Source organism: Leptonychotes weddellii, chromosome 4 (genome assembly GCF_054177405.1).
Source record: "Leptonychotes weddellii isolate Sample4059 chromosome 4, ASM5417740v2, whole genome shotgun sequence".
NCBI lineage: Eukaryota > Metazoa > Chordata > Mammalia > Carnivora > Phocidae > Leptonychotes > Leptonychotes weddellii.
The window spans coordinates 153,467,347-153,486,414 of NC_138372.1; the positions used below are offsets into that span (position 1 = coordinate 153,467,347).

The window sequence follows — 19,068 nt, forward strand, 5'->3', positions numbered from 1 at the left end:
GGAGGATGGGTTAGCCTGGTGGTGGGTATTGAGGAGGGCACATTCTGCATGGAGCACTGGGTGTTATGCACAAACAATGAATCATGGAACACTTCATCTAAAACTAATGATGTAATGTATGGGGATTAACATAAGAATAAAAAAATATATATATAATCATGAACTATATCTTTAAATAGATTTTCAGTTCAATTTAAGTAACAGTGCTCTTGAAATTTGAATGTTATTAATAGTTCCACAACAGAATTTCAAAAAAAATCATTTAGACTGTATAGTATGCAATTCAGAAATATAGAAACTTCAAATATTATATAGTACTACAATCTGCTAAAATGGTCTTCAAAACACAGTTCCGTGATCTCAGAAATACACGCCTTAACGTTAGTTCTGATGTTGTGAACTGAAAATATAAATGAATACATGATACACTTTGTTTATACTGTATTTATAATTTCTGTTCCTACTTGCTATCAGTAGGATCTTATAAACTTCCAAATGCATGAACTCTGTCAGGTAAGAGATGAAGGTGGTTTCCTGCCTATCCTCTTTTATCTGATGATTATGGTATTTTTGTCCATGTTAACCCTACCTTTAGTACACATCAATCACAAAGAAAAATTATTTAAAATACAATCTAGATCACAGATCAGGAACTTATGAAATAATAACAGCAAAACTTTATACAAAGATATGCATATAACAGGCATCATTTAAAACACTGAAATGGGAGTGCCTGGGTGGCTCAATCTTAGGTTAAGTGTCTACCTTCGGCGCAGGTCATGATCTCAGGGTCCTGTGATCGAGCCCCACATCGGGCTCCCTGCTCAGCAGGGTGTCTGCTTGCCCCGCTCCCTCTACCCCTCACCCTGCTCATGCTCTCTCTCTCGCTCTCTCTCAATTAAATAAAATCTTTAAAAAAATAAAGATTAAAAAGAAAAAAACAAACACTGAAATGGTTAGAGTTGAAAGACAGATAGACATAAAACACTGAAATAATAAGGTCGCTTAACCAAGAACTCACTGCTACAACCAATCTGAACAACTACCGTTGGTCAAAGACAATGTCTTCAATCTCTTATGTGGACTCCTCATGTCCAGATGCATTTCAGTAAGGTTAGAGAGCAGTTTGCCTGTATGTCTTTTCAGAAGAAAAGAACTATCTGTCAACTTATGTGTCAAGTTGAGTAAGACAATTAACGTCTCTAGGTTTATGCTCTTGTTTCTAGTGGGCATAACTATAAGTTACTTCCCACAATTCAAATTTTATTTTATGAAGTCATAATCTTAAAACAAATGAACAAAAATTTAAGTGTCTCATATATACAAAGAAAGGAAGACAGAAAAGGTCAAATATTTAATCCTATTCAAATACACTATGAACATCCTACTTTGCAAAAGAAAGCAACAGAAATGAAGGAAATGAAGACTAGAAGAAATACAAAAATGAAAACTCTTACTAAGTCAGGACTGGGATTTTCTTCTATTTTCGCTTATTTTCTAAATTTTAAATCTTACATTATACTTTTTAAATCCTAAGTCTATGGATTAAAAATGAGATTTTATAGGAGATAGAAAGGAACAAATGGGATACACCAAGACATTTCTCTCAATGACTTTTAAAATAGACTGAATCAATCAATACAGATATTATAAATTTGGATATATAAGAGATGGCCCATGTACACTACAAACTGTTTACATTACAATAGAAGTCGTACATAAAATTGCAGGGAATAAACTTTGCTTATTAACAATGTATTTTTTAAAATGTCTTTCCAAAGGTATACACAATTTTTTTAAAGAATTTATTTATTTGAGAGAGAGATAGAGAGCGCGCATGCATGCATGCACACATGCAGAACCCGGGCGGCAGGGCAGAGGGAGAGGGAGAAGCAGACTCCCTGCTGAGCAGGGAGACTGATGTGCTGGCTCCATCCCAGGACACTGAGATCATGACCTGAGCCCAAGGCAGACGCTTAACTGACTGAGCCACCCAGGCATACTCCATTTTTTAAAAAGCACATTAATAAATGCATAACATATTCCTCTATTTTTAAAAATAATAAAAACTTGTTCCATGTATAATCTTCCCAACTTATTCAGTTTACTTTAGGACTTGCAAAATCAAAATTTAGCACAAAAACTAACCTTACATAGGGTACAGGGTCATTCTGAATCATATTAAGTAGCCATTGCAGTTCTTCATAACTCCTGTCCACTGAAAATAAAGAAATATATTTGTTTTTAACTATAACAGATGAAATAATGAGTGACAAGGAAAGATTTACACTTAATATTTAGGGCTATGTCTTAGCTGTATCTCAAATCAGAGTTGAAGACTGTAGACAACTTCTTACATTTTTTATGGACTAGGCCACTTCGTAAACTTCACTGGTATTGTGCTGTATATAGCCAAAACATAAAACAGGACCAAGTGCCTATTTTTCAGTAATGCTCAAGTCAATGACAAATAGAACATAAAGGAAATTATAATTTATTAAGAGCCCTAAATTAGAGATGAGTAACTCTAAATGGACAAAATATATTTAAATAAAATTGTGTTCTAGATGCTTAAATCAAATTAATAGGAAAATCTGATACCCACTGGTATCTCAACTATATTAGAGTATATAATATGAAATAATGTTTTTACCCAAGTGGTTTCTTTCACTTTAAGACTAAAGAACAGTCTTAACTTTTCAACATAACATAACATAGTGCTATAAATATAAATGATCTGGATAAAATCACTCATTAGCAATTTCCATTCACCTTTTCAACAAGTTATGCTTCTATGATTTGAAAAGCTTTATTATCAGAATTTTATTTCTGATATCTTCCATTTTTTCACTTTCTAATCTAGAATTATGGATAATACTGAAGCACCTCTCAATTATACTTATTAACTTAGCATTCTTTTGGAAATCATAATATTAGCATTCTATTTCATTTCAGGTAATACTAATTCATGAAATCTTAGTATTTATGTGACAGTAATCATCATTCATGTATCTTGGGAAAGAAGGTTGAGAATACTGGCATATTTGGTAAATCTCAGGACATCTAGATTTCACAAATTGGTAAACTGTCAAAACAAAACAGGAGACTGATAGACTACATTTTTTACTTGACAAAAAAATCTATTAAAAAAAAAATCACTATTTTCACCGCCATTTCTTAAGGGAAAGAATTATTGTTACCCTCAATAAAAAGAACAAATGACAGTCCTTTCTAAACTTAGCCCAACATATATAATATACACACTATTTTGTTCTTACCTTCTATAATTTCTGACTATACACACACATACTTCTATTGAAATTTACTAAAAAAATGATAAAGATTTGAGTAATTTCCTCTAATATGTAAAAATTAACCTGTATCTATTAAAGAACTTCCCTCACTCCTTCCTATTTCCATAGTCAGAAGTATAAAATACTCTAACTTCTTCACTCTTCCCATATTTTGGCACAATAATCTGAAATTCTCTATGCAAATTAAATTATTTATTTCTTATATTTGCATATTATTTTTTTAAAGATTTTACTTATTTGAGAGAGAGACAGAGCATGAACGGGGGAGGGACAAAGGGAGAAGGAGAGTGGAAGCAGGCTCCCTGCTGAGCGAGGAGCCCGATCTGGGCCTTGATCCCAGGTCCCTGTGATCACGACCTGAGCTGAAGTCACACACTCAACCAACTGAGCCACTCAGGCACCCCTGTATATTATGAAGAATTATTTTTGAGAGGTGCCTGGGTGGCGCAGTCAGTTACGCCTCTGACTCTTGGTTTTGGCTCAGGTCACGGTCTCAGGGTCGTGAGAACGAGCCTGCATGGGGTTCCTGCCCAGTGTGGAGTCTGCTCAGGGTGAAGTCTGCTTAAGATGCTCTCTTCCTCTGCCCATCCCCCCACCTCTGCACGTGCATGCTCCCTCTCTGAAATAAATAAATCTTTTTTAAAAGAAGAATTATTTTTGAAGTTTGCATTAAATTTTATAACCATGTTATTAACAAATATTTAAGCTTAGCTTTTTGTTTTGTTTTTTTTTTTACAGGCACAGTCACTCATCACTAGGTCTTTCATTTCATACTTTCATCAATCTTGAGTTATTATTTGATTCACTTCCAGGTCAGCTGAAAATTCTTTGGGAATTCCGTTTTAAAGAATGTTACATAGGAGATGTACTTCTAAATCTTTAAGGCTACATGAGTGACAACCTGGCAAAAAAGAGAAGGTAGGATTGCAGTTTTCCCTAAACATTACATTAGCCATTTTTCACTGTCTTTTGAACTCTTCATATTCTGAAGAAGTCACAGGCCACAGGCCACATTATTCTTTTATCCTGTATAATAACTGGGTTCCTTAACCTTAAAAATTTTAATTTTATCAGACTCTAGCTTAAAAAGTTTCATTTTACTCTTTTGTTTTTCTTCTACCTGCTTTATTCTTCTTGACTGATTTTTAATATTTTCATCTCTGTATTTTTCTGCCCTGTATTTCTTTAAATGTTTTGAATATGTAACATTTTCTTAGCCATTTTTTGGTCTTACTTTTTTTCAACCTCAAGAAGCCTTTTCTAACCCCCCCGGCTGAGGTTCCTGTGTATATACCTCACTTTACTTTCAGAAACAAATTTTTGAAAGGTACAAGATGTTTTCTTGAGTCCTCAGCTAGAAATTTCTCAAAAATCTTCTTCTAGTTTTAATAACATGTAATTAAAGCTATGGAGTAATACACTGACTCCTTAGAAAGACCAAAAATACCTATTTCTAATTTTATTCTTTTCCCTCACTTATTCTTATACAAGTTTTACATTTACCAAAATTCTTTCTGAAGAATTTAAAATTTAAATCTCTATTTTGTTTGCAATAGGAAACCCCAATAACTGAGATGGCCTTAAATATTTAGTAAACATTTCCTTCTAAAATGATAAGAGCATATGCTTCTAAAGCATTACCTTTAGTATAATCAACAACTGCTTCCAAAGCTGCTATCCTAATGTCCACAAAGTGGCCATACTCTGCATAAGATTTAAAAAGAGCTGGATCACTTGGCACATGTCCATTCTTCTGAAGCACTCGTATGGCTCTCAAACAACTAGGAAAAAGAGTATTTACAGTGAAATATTTCTTTTCTTTTTTTTTTTTTAAGATTTTATTTATTTGACAGAGAGAGACACAGTGAAAGCAGGAACACAAGCAGGGGAAGTGGGTGAGGGAGAAGGCTTCCTGCCGAGCAGGGAGCCCGACGTGGGGCTTGATCTCAGAACCCTGGGATCATGACCTGAGCCGAAGGCAGATTCTTAATGACTGAGCCATCCAGGCGCCCCTACATTAAATATTTCTATAAAAATATTTTGAATCAAACTTGTTTCCCAGGCATTAGGAATCAATCTGTAACAGCAAACTGAAAAACTGATGTGATCTGAATCATCTTTTAATTTTGTAACATTAAGAACATTAATTTTTTGCACTAATTTAGTCAATAATGTACATGGAAAGTGAGAACTGGTGATATTTGAACCACTTGATCAATTATTTTTTAGCAAACTCCTAAAGAAAGAGAAGTTTTTGATAGCCATATACAAACAAGTTGATAAAAGTGAAGTCATCTAAGTAAGAAGCTTAATGCGGAGATGTTTATACTATATCTAATGGGATAAAAACATTTTACAGACATCAAAAATGTTTATGAAGAACTTCTGATGACATGAGAAAGCGTTTATGATATAAGCAGAATACAAAAATTTATGTATATGATATATATCACATAATTAAAAATGTATTTATAGTTACAAGAGGAAAAAATTTAGAAGGCCATTCTCCAAAACAGTAAAAATATATCTGTGATGGTACAATGATATAAGATTTTAATCTTCTTTTACTTTACTATATTTCCTATAATTAGAATAATTTCTCTTATAATTATAAAAGCAAGTAATTTTTATCATACCTGACAGTGATGGTGTGTCTATAACTTGGAAGAAGTTTTTCCATATTCAAAAACCTGGTGATTTCTTCAAGAATGAGTCGTACATCTGGATTTAAGTTGTCCAAAGTTCGAACTTCATTATTCACACTGACTGCAGGCGTAACAGAGTTGGCAAGGGCATCAATCATTTCAGCACGATAATAGTTATCTGAAAACTAAGCCAAAAATAATCACAAGAAACAAAATTCACACTTCTGTTCAAAAATTAATAAAATACTTATAACTTCAAAACATTAATTAACTGAAAACATAAGCAAGTTCTCTGGTGATTATTTAACTATGTCTTTTGTGTAGTTATACATTGGGAAAAAGAGTGAGACTTACTAATTAGTAATACATTAGTTTACTCAACTAGTATTTACAGCATGTAAGAGTAACCTACCTAGATTCCTCTCAAAGGAAGACCACAGGCCACAAATCCTGCTGGTAACACAGAGCTTGAAATCAGCTATTTAGCTCTACACTCACATATAAATTTATAACCAAGGATCCCCAGATATTTGAGGAAGCCATCAACATAAAAAAGGAAGACCAGAACAAACAAAAGGAAAAAAGCAACCTGTTGGAAAGAGTTTGCAGGGAAAAGAAAACTGGTAAGGGGAAAGAAAATCCAAAACCTATCATGAACATAGTCTGAGAAATAACCAAAGGTATGCCTTCCAATTGTGTAACTTATTTTAAAAAGAAAAAAATATGCAGAGATTGAGAATCAAAATTAAATTGGAATATAAAATTGAAAAAAGTTCCTGAAATTCTAAGCAAAAAGAAAGACATAAAGTAAAAAGAAAAGGAAACTAGAGGGCTGGTGTAGAAGACGTAACATACAAACTGGAGATCTAGCAAGAAAAGCAGAGAAAAGAGAGGAGACAACAATACAAAACAATTTCTAAATCCACATCCCAGTCAATTCCCAGAGAAGCAATTTATTGAAAGGCAACCTAGGGTGGCTTGATTTACACTCAGCAAATCAGATCCTCTAGCCTGGGAATTTGAACTTGGAGCAATTCATTTGATCATCAGTGTTGGGAATATGGTATGGAAACACAAACTGCCAGGGGATGGAGGGGAAGCACCTGCCCCCTGTGACTTCCACGGTGGAGGCAGAAGCTCACATTGACAGTTATAACGACAGAATCCTGACACATGCCTATAGTTCAGATACGGGACAGAAAATAAGGTACACAATAAACACAATCAAAGAAAAAATACTCCACACACGTTCACTATGGACCAAGTTTTGTTTTCATGATTGCAAAATTAGTCACTAAATCCTTCCCTCCGGAGCCAGAGAAAACAATCATGGATTTTTGTCAGGCTAATTTTGTTTTAACATTGTAGCATTTATCAACCTTTTCTTTTCCAGGTTCTAAGTCTGGTTTCCAATTTAGAAAGACCTTTTCCATTCAGAGATTATTCAAATTATGTTTATAGGTTTTCTTCAAATATTCTGATTGCTTCATTGTTACCTCTACTTTGCCAACAAAGCAAAAGTCCATTTACTTAACCGCTATTTCTGACCTAAGTATTCAGATCACAGAATGAACTTAGAAATTAAAAATGAGATGGGGGTGTGGGTGAAGTAGGAAAACCAAAAGATTTAACATTTATCCCTCAGACCACATCCAATTCTCACAGCTACTATAATCCTAACTGAACAAGCTAGATTATCTGATCACCTCAAGGTTAGAAGAGACAAGAAAGAAGAAATAATTTGCAGAACACATGTAAGGTAGAGGCTATTCAGTATAGTGAAAATTCCTACAAAAAAAACTCTGAAGGCATCAGTATCAGTGTACTACAGCAAAGGCTGGCTGATGTTTTTAACAGTGATTCTTTGGAATCAGGAATAGTTCAACCCATGTTCTGTGTACTGTAATTAACAAAACAGAAATTTCATAATCATATATGATTTATTAGAAATACATATATATGCATAAAAAATTATCATATAAAATAGCTAATAACTAGGCTTAAAGGGGATTAAATTTTAGACTTCTTGAAAACTAACTTATCCAGAGTACTGAATTTCATGCACTGCCCAATTAACCCATAACAGATGAAATGATTTTTGAAGCATAGCACTCAATAGCTATTTGCTAATTAATAAACATACATTACAGTGAAAAACAAAAAAGGTTAAATTTACTGTTTTCTGTGCAACACATAGTAAAATAAAAAATAAGAAAAAATAAAAATTGGGCTATCAGACTTCACCAAAACAAGTTTTAGTTGGCTCCTCAAAATCTGATGCACTACTATTTCCACATTACTACAGGTATAAGGAACATTTAAAACACAATTTAAAAAAAAAACAAAAAACAACTAATCTTGGGTTGTCTTCCACTGGTTCTTATAATAAATCGTATTTGTATATTTCTATCTCTAGAAATTTCAAGTACCATGGACTCAACAATGATTTCACAGTCTAAATATTTCTCTTTAAAAACAAAGTATCACTAGGTAGTTTTATAATATTCGTTAAAGTATCTTACCTTATTTTTTCTGTTGTCATTGTACTTGATTAAGTCTAAAATGAATGTTAAGACTTCTTTGGGACAAAGGTTGTGAACATCTCTCAATAAAGCCATTGCAACTGGCATAGTCTACAAAAAAAACAAAAAAAAAACCAAAAAACTTTTTTAAGCATATAATAACTTCTTTCGTTACTATAATTCATTTTAGTATATGCAGAAAAGGGGTACTCCGGGACTGACCTAGGTATCCGGATGGAGTTTAACCCCTCTAATTCCCACCCCTTCTCACTGGGAACATGTGAAACATTGTAACAGAAGAACAGAGTAGCAAACCAAGGGGAGAGCAGTCTGTAGCCTGTGTGCGTTTGTCTTCATTTGGTGGAGTAAAGTATATGTCATAGAAATTATATAAATCCAGTTCTGTGTCTTACAGTGGAAAAGGAATGGGTTTTAACACTAGACAGACTACTCTTCAACTCCTACTCTACTACCAAGATGATTATTTTAGCTAGCTGCTTACTTAAGAGCCTTGTTTCCTCACAACCATTTTTAGGATTAAATGATCCAGTGGCTGGAAGCATCTGACAGGGAAGAGGTCAATCATCAGTCTGGGAGACACTGATTCTGCAGTACCACCCCACTCTCAACCTAAAGAAAAATGGTAAATTATCTAAAATCCAGCCTAACTTTCCCCTTTCCAGATTTTCACAGGCAACTTTCCTAAAGAAGCGGAAACCTGACTCACACAGTGGTAACCTTTACCAGTAAGACCAAGCTACTGAAACTCAAGAAAGAACCACAGATGAAGTCATCACAGTCCTCAGTACCCACGGAGATTTGGACTATGCTCTCATCTGATTCAAAATAACAGTAACTTCTAAACTGAAGAACAAAAAGGAGGGAGGGAGCACGAAGGAGCAGAAGCAATAGGACAGTTAGTGTTACAACAGTGTAACAAGAGACAGTGTTAATGCTGTAAGAACTGAAGGAAAGGCTCTTTTCCATAGAAATACCTTCCTATGCCTGTTCTGCCCTTTGGGACTCAAGTTTGACTTAGAGAGTAATCTTTTCTCTCTTTTCTGGCACTAAAAGTATTATGTAAAAGAAGCTGGTATACAAGCAATAATCTTCCAACTTTTTTGACCGCAACCCACAGTAAGAAATACATTTACATCCCAATCTACACACACACACAAATTTCATATACACTAACTAAAAAACAAAACCACAAACACTGTATACCTAAAGTGTGTTTATACCACACCTTATAAGATGTGTTGCATTCTGATACTGCCTACTGTTTTATTTAAAAAACAAACCAAAACTTACAAATTGATCTCATCCCCCTCACTAACGGGATACAACTCCCAATATGAAACACAATCTAAAGTATATGGACACACAATGGCACAATGAAGTGGACATACTGGGTAGACATTAACTTGTTTCCATACCATGAATTAGTCAAATGGCAACAGAGAGCTGAGCAACAAGTACTAGAGAATGTTCAGTTCTTTAAAATGACAGGATGCCACTAGACTTGATTATATCAAAATTGGTTTTCCCCAAACCTGACTCATCCTGAATCTGTTCTGATGAAATTCACTATAATTGTATCATGACTTCTACTCTCAGCAGGTGCCTCAATGTTGCTGGGTAATCTTTCACTTCTCCATCATATATAAATCTCACCTTACCTAACATTTCCCTCAACATCTATCATTTCACTCACTTCCAATCTGCTTTCAACCTGCCTCAGAAAAAGGAATGTTCTTATCTTTCCTAAAATTAACCTCCCAACTGCGTCCCACCCACTCCTAATATCTTCAGAATTTACTCTGCCCTCTCTTTTTTTATATCTACTTGCTCCCACTTGAATATTTCATCTCTCCTTTTCCACAGATTCCTTTCTCTGTGCCAAACATGCCTCAAGTTTCTTCTTCCTTTATACAAAACAAACCCAAAATGTCCCTTTCTTAGCACTGCTTTATCCTCGACATGTCTCTCTCATATTCTTCAACACCAAAATCATTAAATAGGCTTTGTTAGTTTTTTCTACTTCAACTTCACTGTTCTTTCTAGTTTGATCTACTTAATCTGATCTCTGCCTTTATTACATATTTTATTTTTTTTTTACAGAGGAATATATTTATTTATCTATATATATAAAGAGAGAGAGAGAGAGAGTGTGTGTGTGTGTGTGTAGGGAGGAAAAACAGAGGAAGAGGGAGAGAGAGAATCTTAAGCAGGCTCCACACCCAGCACAGAGGCCAACACAGGGCTGGATTTCACGACTGTGAAATCACAAGCTGAGCCAAAATCAAGAGGTGGATGCTTAACCAACTGAGCCACCCAGGCACTCCTGCCTTTATTATTATTATATTATTATTATTATTATTAAATTACTCAAAACATTTTACAAGTGACTGGCAAATTGCCCAAATGCTGAAAATCCTGCCTTTCCCACATCCCTAACTAAAACAGTGACACCATCACACCACTGTGACTTTCTATATTATCATTTATAAAAAACTTATTATATGATAAATACAGTGTAAAAAACACTTTACATACTTGATCTATTTGATTTTTAAAAAGATAAATTTTACAACTGAGTAAACTGAGGCTTACAAGGTTAAGAGACTTGTCCTCGTGCAAACTGCAAGTGAGAGCAGAGCTAGGGCTGAAACCAGAGATGGGTACTGTACTTGTCTGTCTCAGAAGGGCTGTCCACGTTCTAGAAGGACTGCCATCAGAAGAACTCACTCATATCTCCATCCCCCATGTAACCAACCAAAAAGTTAAATTATCCATTTCTGTTTACTTTAGTATAAATGTTGATAGAGAGTTACTTACAGCTCATAAACTCAATGAACAATCAATTAAAATTTGGGGAACATTTTTTTTTTTTAGAGATCTTACTTATTTACTTGAGAGAGAGAGAGAGAACACGCACATGAGCAGGCTGAGCAGAGGGAGAAGCAGACTCCCCGATTCGGGGCTTGATCCTGGGACTCTGGGATCATGATCTGAGCCAAAGGCAGACACCTGACCAACTGAGCCACCAGGCACCCCTGGTGAACATCTTGTAGAACCAAAAATAGAACAAAGACAAACCTTTTATAAAAAAGTAAACACACCTGCTATTTAAATAGTCCCCAAGTTAAACTGAGATACACAGATAATGGCATACAACAATTGTAACAAAGTAGAAAGTAAACTGCACCTTCTGTAGAAAATAGCTTTGAAAGCTCATAAAGTTGTTTGTTTTCACAATGTTTGGACAAGTCTTGCAACAAAACATTCTAGTAAAGAGTGACTTCATGGCTGGTGGTCCTGTCCATGTGCTCACCATTGAATTCGCAATCTGCAAATAATCAGATTAGAAGCAATTTCCATCACCACTGAAAACATACTTTTAAATAAATAAATAAAATAGCTTCTTAAAATGTATTAAAACAATTGGATTTGTTTTCAACAATTTCAATTCTCAGAAATTTAATACATTTTAGCCTTTTATTACCATTTCCCAAAAAAAATTAACTCATCTCCCCCCCAAATTCTTATGTACACTTATAATTATTTTCTATAATTTCTAAGTTGGAGCATTCTTTTATGTTTTAAGAAAACATGTTTGCAAAAGGCTTCTTTTCTGAGTAAGTTTGTCTTTGTCCATTTAGGAAAATATAATTCTAACACTTTAAATTATCAAAGAGAATCATCACCATGGATTTTATAAGGTTTTAAAATCTACCCTAATTGAAAAATAAGCCAAATACAGCGCTAATGTTTTAAGTCTGCAAGAATGCTTCACAAAAAAACCATATCTTGCTATTGAAACTTTCAGCATATACAGAAATTATGTCTGAAAAGACTGAATTTATAATTTTAAATAATAGTCTATAATTTCATGAACCTAAGAATTTAGCATGAGAGAATCACAAAGATCTTTATAGAAGCAATGAAATTATATCCTTAGCAGATGATCTATCAGAGAATACCATACTGTCCCTCACATATCTGAGTAGGATGTAGGAATGCAACTATTCAATAGTGACCATTAAAGACAAAACGAATCTAAACCATTACAATCTTTGGAGATGTTGGGCAAATGGATTTTAGCAGTGAGGAAGGCAGAGGAGTCACTAAATGGGAATGAACCTATTATCAAGATGTTTTTTAAATACCTGGAACCCAGTATTTCTGGCCAAATTTTTGTCTGCGTTTTTGTGGTTTTCATTTGCTCTACCTTCAGTTTTTTTGCATCTAAAGAAAAATATTTAGTTTTCTTAATAAATTAACTTCTCTTGCATGTGAAGTTATAGAACCTATCATTTTAAGTTATATATCACTAATACTGATTACTAAACCCAAACCAACATGAAATAATCACCACAGCAGGATAGTTAAGATGAACTGATTTCCTATACTATAAGGTAAAACGTCACTCAAACTAAGGAATTTCTTGCCAAATACAGTCTATGCTTTAACAGTATGGTTTGGCAATTCAATAAAATGGAGAACAATCCTCTTTGAATTTAAAATCTGACTTTCAGTTTGAAAATTACAAACTTTTAATGCATTATCTATTTTCAGATCAAAACATTTTTCTTTCAAATCAGTCTTATTAAACATTTTTGGAAAAAAGCTTTCAAGGGACCAGCTACCAAGTAAAATTAAAGACTATGGCAAATGTTAATTCATTTTCAGAGTTTTTTGGGTTTTGTTTTTGTCTTTGTTTTTAAATATGCGGTAGTCATGTTTTCTTTCTACTATGCATCATCTCACCTTTGCGAGGCAGAAGCAAGCGGACATTCTTACTCGGTAAAAACACTGCTCTTGTTCTAGTATGTCAGTGAGTGCAAGGCGAGATGCTGGCGTAGGGAACTTCTCCAAGGCCAGAATGGATTCCTGCTGTGCAACAACATCTCTCTCATAGCGGAGCTGATACTGCCACATGAAATCAGCTTGCTCAAACTCCACTTTCCTCAGCACTGACATATCTGGGTCTATCCTTATCCACAGCAAAGGGGAATCCGCACTGAAAGAAAATACAATTTCTTTTTGTTTCAATTTTATATGTTTATAAAATAAAAACAAAGCATTTATTAAATAGATTCTCTTCTCTATGTAATATTCAAGACTGCCTGAACTTTTACTGTATTCATTTTTTTAATCACACTGACAACATTCTCATTATGTTTAATGTATTTCAACTTTCTCACAATAGCTAATCTTTATTAATCTTGCTTAAAAGATCCTCAAGGATAAGAAGACAGTTGTCACAAAGAAATTCCATCTGAAAATTTTACTTGGGGGATTTTGATTTGTGATTATGTGACGTGGAAAAAAAGAATGAGATCAAATTTCTTCATTTCATGGCCTATAGCCTGACTATGGCTATAAATGCCATCATTTCTTGGAATCAATCTGTGACTAAGAAATGAATTTATTTTAAAATTAATTTGTTTAACTGATTTTTAATAGTGTTTTTTTAAATGTTAGATTCATGATCATCTTTCTCAAACAGGAAGTTCTGAAATCATAGTTCAGAGGCATATCATGAATTTATCCTCCCATACTTGTCAAAATAACTCGCACAGTTTAAAATATCTAGCCTATGTCAACACCATCAACAAAAGAATATTACCTGAAATACTACTTTAATTCACCAAATACTAGTGGGTGCTTACTACAGGTAAGGCACTTGATATGGAAAAAGTACATAAGGGTATATAAACAGCAGTAATATTTGGCAACCAAGCTAGTAATTACACATTTTATAAAAAAATACACAGGCACAATATGGATGAGCAAAATGAAGTCTGAGCTATAGTATTTTTTAAAGATGAAACACTGCCAATCAGTAAATATTACCACATAAAATTTAGAACAGTGATATTTAAATTGTATTTTGAAAGCACAGGGAGCCTCAAAGTGCCCTGAAGCCTTGTCCAAAGACAAAAAGAATCTGTATTTTCTGAGAGCTCCCTAGAAATCAGACTATCAGGACCCACTAGAAAGTACTAGATCAGAAACTGCATTTTAAGAAGATCCGCAAGTGACACACTATAGTTTGAGAAACATTGTATTTCTATGGACTTTCAAAATTTTAAAAGCAGCAATTTCAACACATTTACATACTTTTAGATGTGCATAACAAGACACATGAGAATGCATATATTATATCCTTAAACTCAAGTAACTAACTTACTCCATCGCAGAAAGATCCATGTCAACTTCCTCTCCATTCATCAGTGGAATTTTTTTCTTTTTATTCCTACATTTAGGGAAAAGTTAAGTTTACAAACTATGACATTTCCAATTCTGAAAGGAGATAAAGAACAGTTGAAGCTCAAAATAAAAATTTCAGGCAACGTTGTAAGACAGCTTGAGGAAGAAGGGATAGTGAATGTAATGGAATTTAAACACACAAAAAAATCTATTTTGAAGCTGAAGGGAATGAAGTCAATGATACTGAAATGTCTTCCTGATCAAAGTTTAACAAAAAGCAAAAATATGTAACTAAATGCCAGGTTAAAACATAGATGTACTTCCAAGAACTGGTAAGCTGTAATTTTATACAAAAAAGATTGATCTATCAACAAAGAAATCCTTTATAAAAAAACTGAAAAAATAACCAGCCCTGAAATGAGACATGAATTATTTTGAACATGCGCTCTATGTGCAAGAAGCTGTCCCATATGAAATGAGGTATGTGATTAACTATAATACATCTTAACATTATTAATTAACATATACAACTAGTTAATATGAAAAAGATTTAGGATAAGCCCCCCAAAAAGCAACTGCTTCCATGCAAATTACTTTTTTATTATGTTATGTTAATCACCATACATTACATCATTAGTTTTTGATGTAGTGTTCCATGATTCATTGTTTGCATATATCATAAAAATCTACTGGATATACACTAAAAACTTGGGTGACTACAAATTAAAATAGGAACAAAGAACAGTCTTCCTGTGTTCCTCACGCCAAAGAATACCCAAAGGACATACTGTTACTACAGAGAAAAAACCCTGAGGAAATGTTATGAAAAGAGTGGCAATCAGATGTTCCCAATTTCAAAGGTAGACAGAACAAAAGGAAAGGGAAATTTCAGCCTGAACTAAGAAAGAATTTTTGCAAAGGAAAAATGGTTTCAAGGAAATTTCAGAATCAATTTCTGAAGGCCATCAAAATCAACTGACATCCCCATCTGTCTGACATGACCTCAATGTGGTCATGAGTATAAACCTTCTGTTCCTGAAGTTTTGCTATTACTATACAATCCTCCAGCGAAACACAAAAATATTCCCATCTTTCGCTCTTCAGAATACATGCTAATGGCTGAGTTAAACAATAGTGGTAAAGAAAAAATATACTACATAGAAGATGAACGGTTGAACATTTTTTAAGGAAAATGACAATGTGCCGTTTTGAAAGACAAGGATGTTTTTTAAGGGGCACCTGGCTGGCTCAGTTGGAAGAGCATGCAACTCTTAATCTTGGGGTCATGAGTTCGAGTTCCATGTTGGGTGTAGGATTACTTTAAATAAATAAATAAAGGGGCAGCGGGCTGGCTCAGTTGGAGGAGCATGTGACTCTTGATCTCAGGGTCGTGAGTTCGAGCTCCATGTTGGGTACAGAGATTACTTAAATAAAATTAAAACAAAAAAAAGAATGTTTTGTAAAGGCATGGTGATACAGAGAAGAGGAGAAAGACATAGTAAAGAAAATGCAGGGGCTTTTTATGACATGTATTCAGCTCCTTCCTTTATATTCAATGATCATCTCCCCAATATTTACTATAGATATTAATCCAATGACATTAATAACAACAAACCTAAGCAATTTGCCTTGAATTTTTCCTGGCTCCAAAAAAAATCAAACTTCTATTCCACCTACCCCTGACCCTACAAAATAAAGATTATTAAACCTAAATCTAAATTTTTAAATTAATTAATTCAAAGAATAAAATGTTGTCAAGAACAAAAAGCAAATAAAGAATAGTTGGTAATATCAACTTGAAGTAGAAGGACGAAAAAAGATACCAGATAACATGTTCTCTACTTGAAACTTAGGTATATATTAGGATTTCTATTTTGGCATTTTAATCTGTGAGACTTACAGTTTAATTATCAATTTCAGTTTAAAGTTATGATTCAATGCCTACCTTCTGCTTTTAGAATGACAGGGAATATCATGCTTAAGGCTGTTTTCTTCAATTTGCAACGTATGATTGAAGGATCCATCTAACTCCTGCACTGTCACTTTAAGTGGTCCCTTTAAAAAGAAACAGTGTTCAAAGATAATGCCAGAAAAATACCATATATGTATTCTTATGTGTACAGGTATATATTTCAAGATATAAAATAGTACTATAGAAGATGTGTGTCTAGGGACAGAGAAAGGTAGCTAGTGCCAAAGGAGGGGAGAACTGGGATATCTGTGTCCCCTGAAATCTCCATCATAACCTCTTCATTGACCCGTCATTGACACCTGGTGTTTTCTCAATTTCAACCTTTGCAAACAAATTCTCATTATGAAACTTCTAACCAGCTCTCCACCCATAAGCCCTTCCTATATTGAAACTGGGAAGAAAGCAGTACAAAAGGCCATTTTGGAAAAAATCTTACCACATATTTCTGAGTTCCCGGCGATGTATAATCTTGCTTTATTTCTAATTCCAAAACATTTCGTTTTCTGTTAAATGCAAAACTTCCATAAAATTTTACCACTCCACTCTGGTCTCTGAAGAATTGTAAAGGAATTTTTGCATATTGACATGAATATGTACTAAGCAAAATAAAGGACTCATTATAGTAGGTGATAACTTTCAGATGCATTCTCACCAGTTCAAGGCCTGAGAGCACACTTCAGGGTAAACCAGGTGGCAAAGTATTCAAAATTTTTGTGAAAAGTGTTTCCCCATATTTAAACAAAATTTCTGAAACGTTCTGAAAGAAGCAAAACCACTCTACTGGGTTATTAATATAATAGTGCTTTGATATGAAAAAAATGTAAAAATTGAAAAGTTCCCAGATACCAGTTAAGTTGTGCCAACCCCTAACCACATCTAAAAGCCACCAGACCACTGAATCTTACAAGTAATCCTGCAGGCCTGTCTGGTGGATTATTTACCTCCCCCACCATTAAGCCTATTGCTATATTCACACACTAAAAAGTAATTCAAAATATGCCAAATTTTACAAGCATAAACATATATGTGTGTGTATCTCAATGATTAATAGGCACCTTAGCAGAAATGATTTACAGTTCCTAGTTCTTTCTACTACTATTTAGCAACTTAAATAGTTCTTCTCCTTTGGTCTTCCAAATCTTTTTTTTTTTCCTCCTTTCCCTGACACACATAACCTTATTCCCTTCCCCTCCTTGTTGAGCTGCTACTGAAAAGGATACACCCACTGCTTTATTAAAGGCTGGATGTCTTTGCCAGAGACATTTGAGATGGATTTCAAAAACCCAGATGTGGAAACCAACATCTGACTCCACATATGTGACTGGAACTTCTGTGATGAAGCAGTACTAGCCAAACTTAACAGTTTATTGAAAACCTGTAAGGATGAAAGTATCATTCAAGTAAGTCTGTATAACATAATATACATTGTTTTCAATTCTGTACTATACCCACTTTGCATTATGACTTTACTATATAGTCAATTACAAAGATAATAATTTCACATCTTACTATATAGGTGGATCTAGTTAAAGACTATTAGCAACAAAAGTATGCAAAGATTTAAACAGCCAGACTATGAAACTATTCTTCCTCAAAACATAATTCAATTTCAATAATGTCCTGGCCAAACAATGAACATTGTTTTTAAGGATTATAATAACAATAATATATAATACCTATAATTTATTGAATCATGAGCTTTACAAAGAAACTAAACATTTAGCAAGTTGAGAATACTCATTAAGACTTATAAAACTCAGGGTGCCTGGGCGGCTCAGTTGTTAAGCATCTCCCTTCGGCTCAGGTCATGATCCTAGGGTCCTGGGATCGAGCCCCGCATCAGGCTCCCTGGCTCAGCGGAAAGCCTGCTTTCCCTCTCCCACTACCCCTGCTTGTGTTCCCTCTCTCACTGTCTCTCTCTGTCAAATAAATAAATAAAATTAAAAAAAAAAAAAAAAAGACTTATACAACTCTACAAAGTTTCTTTATGGACCATCTCTCATTTAATATCTCTCTACTCTAAAGGTAAGGTGAAGGACAGAAAGATTAAAGAAACTTAACTTTAAGGCAAATATAAAATGCTTTAAAAAATTACTAAAAAGTTATTTTTCACTCACCTGTAAGAATATTATCAATGGAAAAAAAATAGCTGAACATTTATAATACATCTTGTTTCTACTGCCTCAACCACTCTATCTCAACTATTTACAACAAAACTTGCTTAAAATATATGGTAGAATTTAATAGTAGCAAAAATAAACATCTTTTAGGTTTTTTTTCTATTGAAAGCACTCTAGGTGGCAGTTCATCCTTAATATTTTAAATAATGCTGAACACAAAATCCTATGTACAAATAGGTTCTACTTTCATCCCCACATTCTAATTTTATATCCATGACA

General features: G+C 34.0%; 1 protein-coding gene across 8 annotated transcripts in view; it reads right to left on the bottom strand.

Moving 5' to 3' along the window:
* Nucleotides 1-19,068, bottom strand: part of TAF2 (TATA-box binding protein associated factor 2) — an 82,243-nt gene that overhangs the window by 31,297 nt on the left and 31,878 nt on the right. For 7 of the 8 annotated variants that reach the window (XM_081816460.1, XM_081816465.1, XM_081816463.1 and 4 more), the window contains exons 12-21: nt 17,890-18,044; nt 17,106-17,220; nt 16,643-16,752; nt 14,678-14,743; nt 13,252-13,504; nt 11,690-11,830; nt 8,482-8,592; nt 5,951-6,144; nt 4,956-5,095; nt 2,149-2,218 (exon numbers count right to left, since the gene is read on the bottom strand). In XM_081816460.1, the coding sequence (XP_081672586.1) occupies nt 2,149-2,218; nt 4,956-5,095; nt 5,951-6,144; nt 8,482-8,592; nt 11,690-11,830; nt 13,252-13,504; nt 14,678-14,743; nt 16,643-16,752; nt 17,106-17,220; nt 17,890-18,044 (1,355 nt within the window). The remainder of the gene's footprint in view (nt 1-2,148; nt 2,219-4,955; nt 5,096-5,950; nt 6,145-8,481; nt 8,593-11,689; nt 11,831-13,251; nt 13,505-14,677; nt 14,744-16,642; nt 16,753-17,105; nt 17,221-17,889; nt 18,045-19,068) is intronic. The other variant, XM_081816464.1, reaches the window with a different exon arrangement.